The sequence below is a fragment of the Morone saxatilis genome, unplaced genomic scaffold (genome assembly GCF_004916995.1).
Source record: "Morone saxatilis isolate NCDOM2014 unplaced genomic scaffold, NCSU_SB_2.0 Contig17, whole genome shotgun sequence".
Taxonomy (NCBI): Eukaryota; Metazoa; Chordata; class Actinopteri; family Moronidae; genus Morone; species Morone saxatilis.
Window position 1 is genome coordinate 22809445 of NW_023339729.1, and position 8152 is coordinate 22817596.

General features: G+C 39.4%; 1 protein-coding gene across 1 annotated transcript in view; it reads left to right on the forward strand.

The window, feature by feature from the left end:
- Nucleotides 1-8152, forward strand: part of ern2 (endoplasmic reticulum to nucleus signaling 2) — a gene marked incomplete in the record, with an annotated part of 14308 nt that overhangs the window by 1676 nt on the left and 4480 nt on the right. Inside the window, 13 exon segments of the mRNA XM_035659635.1 lie at nt 817-876; nt 1006-1222; nt 1931-2009; nt 2193-2343; nt 3135-3277; nt 3559-3747; nt 5003-5204; nt 5437-5535; nt 5629-5719; nt 6553-6742; nt 6863-6959; nt 7125-7324; nt 7543-7690. Of these exon segments, the coding sequence (XP_035515528.1) occupies nt 817-876; nt 1006-1222; nt 1931-2009; nt 2193-2343; nt 3135-3277; nt 3559-3747; nt 5003-5204; nt 5437-5535; nt 5629-5719; nt 6553-6742; nt 6863-6959; nt 7125-7324; nt 7543-7690 (1866 nt within the window).

The window sequence follows — 8152 nt, forward strand, 5'->3', positions numbered from 1 at the left end:
CACACACACACACACACCCTGCAACCCTGCACACATATTCACAGCAGGTAATTGGCTGGATTACTCAAGTGTACATTTAACCTGATGACAGCCTTGCAGAACATTATTATTGTACATTAAGTACGTTATTATTATATAGAATGAAACATTTGCCTGTTGTAGAGTCTCTTTACTTATAGTCACTTCATTAAATATAACATTTCACTCAATGCAAAACTTTAAAATTATATTTTCTAGGTCAAGAATGGACCTTCACCCTCTAACATTTAGTTGTTTACAAGGAGTTATTTCCCAGTTTGTTTGTCCGCAGAATATCTTAATATAATCTAGTAAAATAAAGTAAAAAGTTACGATATGAATGTCAAAGAACAAGTCATTAATATTTTGGTACGGATCTGAATCGATGTATAAATAAAACGTGAGAACATTTTTGAACATTATTCCTACTTGTTCATGAACTACTGCACCTAGTTGCATGAAAATGAATCTGGCACATTTATCGTAACTGTCAGTCATTTTGTATTCTGATACATATTTTGTACCAGATATAGATATTAAAAATCAAAAAATATTAAAACTCCACATTTTGTAGTTCAGCCTCACTGAAGGTATGTGTTCTCTGAGTGCTCTCTAGTTTAATATTTATATTTAAAACAACTAGATAAAGTGGTTCAAGATTGAACAATAAAATAAAAGAGGACTCCAGCTGATATTTGACACCTGAAAGAAAGCGTGAAACCTCTTAAAACAACTACAGCAAAGATATCACATTCCAACTCATCCGAAACTGACCTGTCCTACCTGATGTGCTTCTAGAAATGGCCCATCTTGTGTCGAGCGGTGACGGTCTCGTGGTGACAGTTGACAGAGAGACAGGTAGGGAGAGGTGTGTGGTTTTTACTGTGTGGATATTTTATTACCTTTATACGTGTGAGAGGGTTGACGTGTCCCTTTAATTTCATCTCTACCCCTTAGTGAGGTTGTTTTGTCTTTTGTCTCTTCCAGGTGACGTCTTGTGGAGTCAGAACTATGGCTCGCCCGTCATAGGGGTCTACCTGTACTCTGGCGACTCGCTAAGACATGCCCCCCACCTGTCCCTCGCCATGGAAACGCTACGCTTCCTCACCTTCTCCTCTGCCAACGACCAGGCAGACGCACACTCTACACTGAAATGGAGCTATCAGTTTGTGAAGGAGCAAGCCAGCGCACAGGCTCAACTTGTGTAAGAGAAACTGTATATAATCATACATACATATACACAGTGTGATTTATTAAAGTGGTAACTAGAAGGCTTATCCAATACTTATCCAATTTGCGCCTATAACCAAAGGTGTTCTTGTCACTTTAAATTTAAGTGAGTGATAATAGACTAAGAGGGGTACTGACATACATATTTAATGGCCAAGGCAGAACAAGAGCTGCTGAGTCGGTTATTTTCTCTCTCAGGACACCTCAGGTTATATTATTACACAGGCTGATCCACTTACTAAAGACAAAAAAGATAAACTGTGTTAAAAACGTCACCTTTCCTGGAGTCCGTTTATCTCTTGGTCTTAGGTCTGCTTCCTCTTTGGGAGCTAGCTGATAAGCAGCATGAAATACTAGTACTGCAATCTGATCCACATTACCTGGTGCACTGATTTACTGCGGCTGTTAAACTCTTAGCTGGAACTATGTTTGAGGTGTCTGGTTATATCTTTTAAGGAATATATGCCAACCAATCAGGAACAAGTATTTTTTGTGTTAATGAAAACTGGAAATCTATCTTATTATACTATACTGTCGAAAGCCCCTAAATCGAGTCAACTATTTCTTGTCCCATGACCAGTTGATCCATTCGATTTAATAAAAAATGATTTAATAATATTAATCAGTTTATAGTCAGATAACTTTATTTGCTGAGGGAATAACCTGACTTTTTCTCTTTTAGACCCACTCTCTATGTAGGAAAATTGGACTCCCACCTCTATGCCTCCACCTCCCTCGTCCACCATGGAGTCTCATTAGTGGTGAGTTTAAATATATAATCTATTTTTATCATATAACTGCATACACACACCGAGTTTCCTCACACATCCAGGTCACGATTCTCTGAACAGAACACTAATAGTTACATACAGTATATCAATAGATCGAGGTGATAACAGGATAGCTGTCATGTGACTGATTTGTGCTTCTTGTTGCCATGGCAGCCTCGGGGACTGACCCTGGCTCGGATTGAGGGTCCAGTGACGGCTGGGGTGACGGTCAGAGAGCGAGGGGCGTGTGAGATCACACCGTCCACTGATGTGCGCTATCCACCAGGGAGCACAAACAGCCGGAAAAACCACTGGCTGCTAATAGGTAAACACACACACACACACACACACACACAGTTTATACAACCACTATATCTTCATTACTGGATGTCATCCAATAGCAATGAAAACATAAACTTCTCTAAAGCTGGGGAGGTAGGTCTAACCAAACTGTAATTTATGTTTTAATAAACAAGTATATTTCACTATTTACAAGTTTCCTGGTTACATGTGGCTCCTGCCAAAGCAAACTAATAAAAATAATCTGTAAGTAGTATTTACAAATCATAGAGTAATTATCAAATACTGCTGGGCAATAAACCAGATGAATTGCTGTACTGGTTTTAACTTCCCTACCTGTGCAGAGCTCAAACAGCTGCTGTAACTCATTTGTTTCTTACTTACAACTCTAATAGAACATTTTAGAAATATCTCTTTGAATACTTACTGTGTATTTTATATCAGTTTATAGTGTTAATACAACTATTATTATATATTTAGGTTGAGAAGGAGGCAGTGTAGAATACGCCACTATAAACCTAGATAAAGGCCAAGTCATTGTTTTTTGGTTATAATACCGGGCACTATTAGGAAGTTTTTGTATTTTCAATTCTTCTGAAACATCTACAGTTTATCTTTGGCTGAGGGAAAGTTAAAACTGAAAAATCAGGGTGGACCAAAAATCTGAAATCTGAAAATATTTGACCTTGGCTAGGTTTTTCAAAGCAAGAAGTCTGGCTTAAGAAGAAAAAAAACTTAAAAAATATCAGACAAGACTCTAAAACAAACACTGATACAGCTCTGAATGCGTTATATCTGTGTGTTTATGTGGTTTAGGTCATCACGAGCTTCCTCCGGTAGCTCATACAACCATGCTGAGAGATTTCCCAGGAAGCCTGCAGCATTCTGGTGAGGCAGTCATCCCGCCTCGGGCCTCTGCCTCCCCCATCTCCTCTGCCTCCTACTACCACCAGCGCTACGTGAGTCACAGCTCCAAACTACTTCTGTGTCACTACTGCAGCCAGTTAATCACAGGAATGATAACAGACAGTGATCCTCTTCTATCAGACTATTACTGTCCATTATCACCCACTTCAAGCTGTCTGAGACACCAGGGCATTGATGTAATAAACTACTTAATGCCCTTTCATTGTAAACTGCTTTACAGAGAACAGTGGCAACAAACATAGATAAAAACAAGTGAAACCTCATTATATTTTCCATTGTTTCTTATCCCTGTTATTGTTATTGTGTCCTTCAGTTTCAGACAGTTTCTGGTGGCCATAGCGACACTAATTCTAATAGAGGAGGGGTTGATGGGAGGACATCAGGACAGGCTCAGAAACCGGCTGCTGTGCTGCCTGTCTATATGACTCAGGATCGTCTTACTCTGGCTGTCCTGACACTGCTGCTGGGAGGATGGCTGGCCTTCGCGCTCACGTACCCCGTTGTGAGTGACTCTTATGTCTATCTGTTGTTGCAGTTGTAGTTTTCCAGGTTTTATTCTCAAAGATGTGAACAAATGGTGACAAATTGAATGCCTGCCGGAGAGTGAAAGGGAAAATATATCCACTCTAAGATACTCTCAAACAATTATGTACCTTTGATCTATAATTGTCATTGTATCCAAAGAGTAATTTTGTGATGGAAATGTTCATCTCTTGCTTGCCTTACATACTACAGGTTTTGGCATGTGCTAAAATTTTAACGAACCCCTAAGGAACGTGTATACACATTTCGTCTTTGTAGAGCAAACAATAGTGGTAGTACAAGTAAGAGATTAAAGGTATTCTGTGAACTCTTCCAGTAACGAGATGTGCTGCAGTGCACCAGCAAAGACAAGGAAGAAGAAGAATGATAGCTAGTAAACATGGATGTAAACAATGCTGGATTTTTAAAGAAAATCGGCTTTGCAAACTGCTTTCATTTGTTAGACCTAAATGGTACACACAATATATATATATATATAACTTTTGTTTTTAAAGGCCCAGTGGTTAACATTTAGGAAGATCCATTGGCAGAAACAGAATATAATATTCATAGGTATGTTTTCATTAGTGTTTAATCACCTTAATATAGGAATTGGGTGTTTTCTTTAGCTTCGAAAAATGGAAAAACTAACTAAAATACATCTTCTGTGGTTGCATTTAAGTTTGATTTATTGAGGCTGCTCTCAGTGAATCCCTTGAAGTAGAAACCCTTACAAATACGTTTTCTGGCCGTCCTCGCCAGGTAATTGAAATAGCCCTATGGTATGTAGTTGACCTTTTATTAACAGGAATAAAAGAAAACAAAAATGAAATAAATCCTGAAATGCAAAATTCACCAATCCTGCTGCCATGTTACAAATCACGAACAGGACATTAAGTCATCATGGGGGGCTAATAACAATACATGATAGATACATCATATTTAGACCAAAGCTCCACAGACTCAATGATCTAATTAGAATCCGGGGCACCTGCCTGGATGCATTTGCATATTAATACGTTTAATTTAATTTGTAGAGCATAAAAAAAAATAATTTAAATTCAATGTGAAATAAACATTTGGGCTGAATGGTATTTGCTTTGTTTTTATTGTTGCATAAGAGAGTTTTATGGTCTTATAATCTTTCTTATATATTCACCCTCTTCAGTATTTCTCAGTCTCATCTTCTAACTGCATGTAGTGTGATCTGTATATAAATGTGTGTGTCTCTTCAGCGTGCAGCCCAGCAGCTGAAAGCTCAGAGGCAGCTGGAGGAAGCTTTTGAGTCTCGTCTCCAGCGCATGCAGACAAACATGCAGACCAACACGCAGGCCAGCGCGGCAATAAACGCGCAGATAAACACGCAGATAAACACCCAGACAGCAACTCTGGTCTCTTCAGACACAACCCTTTCTACTGACACCAACCTCTCCAGTGGTAAGTAACTTATAAATCCAGTTCTCTATTATGCTGTATTCCCTGTATTTAATTACCTTTCTCTTTGCCTTGCACTTTTTTAAAGGAAATTAAGAAGCAGCATTTTTCTCAAAGCCTAGAAATCTTAAATATATTATTCATTCCATGATTAAATTGAAACAGAAAAAGCTACTTACTTACTTGCATGTAACACAAACGTACTGTATGTATATCTTCACTTTTCTATATCCAGACTCTCAGTCAGCATCTGCTAGCCCTCCTCCCAGTCCTCACACTCACAGCAGCGGCACCTTAGATATAAATGGCACTGCCGGGCTCAAACCCACAGCAGGTAACACACCAAACTGTGTGTGTGTTTATACATAGTGTTTCTGTGTGTCCCTCACCATTAAGATGAGATTAATTTCCTTTCTGCCTCTCTCAGAAGGAAACAGTGAGGAGGTACAGGTGGGTAAAATCTCCTTCACTCCCACGGAGGTCCTTGGACACGGGACAGCGGGAACTTTTGTCTTCAGGTACAGTTTGTGTATTTTAACAACATTAATGGCACTGGCCTTAATCAAAGGATGCACGTTTCAGATCATTAGGTGCAAAACAGGTGTGCATTTACATTTCTGTGAAGCATTTTCAGGCAAGATAAGACTGATTTCTTACCAGTAGACTTTTGTTTATTATCACCTTTATTTGGTTATTTGCTGTATTTGAAAGGCTGCTGTTGGCTGACAACTGAATGTAAATTCTTGTATGTTGGAGCAACAGTGAACACACCATCAGATAAACAGTCCCTGCTTGAAACTGCGTTCATCTGTAAAGAGTATGCCACATAATCTTTGTGTACAGTATATAATTAATCTAAATATTAAACAAAATATAAAGGTGGCTAAATGGTCACTGGGATCTGAAATTATTAACGTTTTGACAGAGGAGGAAAAACCATAGTTGTTATTAAAGACCATAACAATAGCTCTGTTCAGTGGCAGACTTATTTGAGGTGCAGAGGTGTTTTAGCACCAGAGAGGGCACTTCATTAAGTTTTCTCTACCATGGGGGCATCCAAGAAGGTGCCCCGAGTCCACCAGTGGCTCTGTTCTATTCAAGTGAGCCAGTAAAGTCATGACAATGTGACAGTGAGCCAACATACACAATACCAAGACCCTGAAACCAAAACAGCTATAAATTCAGCCATTATTGATTTGCCAAATGGCCAACAATACTAGCATAAAGTATACACAGCTTTGAGTTAATGGGCTAAACCAAACAAATTAATTTATGAGATAAACTATATTGTTCTGAGGCACATACAGTACAGTGTGTAATATTTTATGTTGCTTTGTTCTCTCATCTTTAGGGGTACATTTGACGGACGCCAAGTGGCGGTGAAGCGAATACTGCCGGAGTGTTTCGAGTTAGCAGAACGTGAGGTGCAGCTCCTCCGAGAGTCCGACACGCACCCGAATGTCATCCGATATTTCTGCACAGAGAGAGACCGCCTCTTCACTTACATCGCCATTGAGCTGTGTACTGCAACCCTGCAGCAGGTCAGTACTGTAGGGCCTTGTTAGCTGACGTTTTATTATCATTATAAAGCAGTTTCCCATCCTTGAATCGGACCAAACTAACATGTTTGTGTGTGTTTTCTTTGTTGGTATTCTCTGCAGTATGTGGAGGATCCATCTTGCTTTCCTGGGCTGAATCCTATAACTCTGCTGGAACAGACCATGTGTGGCCTCTCACACCTCCACTCACTCAACATAGGTCTGAGATACACACACATATAGTGTATTGAATGCACAATGGTGTTTTTAAATTCCCCCAGAAACAAATGGCATTTCAGTACTGCTTAATCCAGCTAAAAATCCTCCTATCTCGCCACCCATTTTTCTGAAAAACTGTGTTCTTTGCTCTCATCTCATCTTTTAGTCCATCGTGACCTGAAGCCCAGAAACATCCTCCTTTCTGGCCCCAGTGCGCTGGGTCAGGTGCGAGCTCTAATCTCTGACTTTGGACTCTGTAAGAAGATCCCAGACGGTCGGAGCAGCTTCTCTTTGCGGTCAGGAATACCAGGAACTGAAGGATGGATAGCTCCTGAAGTTCTGCGGGAGACTCCTGGCAACAAACCGGTACAACAAACATTGTACAACGTCTGTCTTTGAACTTGTTTTAACTAAAATAGCCACAGTGAGAAAAAATGGATTCCAGTTATAGATGATAAAACAGATTTATGTAGTATATAAGGGTCTATGTTTTTCTGTGCCAGAAATACACATATATACATTGAAGTATGCATATTTGTAGTTTTTGGTCCTCTGATCCAGTTTTCACTCTCTTCTCTCTACAGACAGCTGCAGTGGACGTGTTCTCAGCAGGCTGTGTGTTCTACTTTGTGGTCAGCAGGGGGCAGCACCCCTTTGGTGATACATTGAGACGACAGGTCAACATCCTGTCAGGAGAATATTCACTCTCACATTTTATGGAGGATATACACGGTGAGAGCGCTCTTTGCGCCCATGATTGATTCTTGCCTGAATCCTTTCTTTCGATCATTTTATTTTCAGTATATAAAGGTTATGCACTCAATTTTACACAAATGCTAGACCCAGACAACAGCAATAAAGTCTATAACAGGATTTCAAACCCATAATCATGTGCAGAGCATTGTTGCTTACTCATTATCATTTGGACCTGAATTAAAGCTAATTCAATCAATTCCTGCATAATTTTGGAAGATTAAAATACCACAATACTAAGTAAAGAAAAGTCAGATTTTATTTATTTAACCCCCAAATCATGAATCACAATTTGCCTCAAGGGGGCTTTACAATCTGTACAACAATAAACACAAAAATATACGGACAGACTTGCAGTGGATGTCAATTACAGAACAAACTGAAAAAAAAATCACATTATATGGTAATTCTGATGACACAATTTCTGATACATGAAGATTA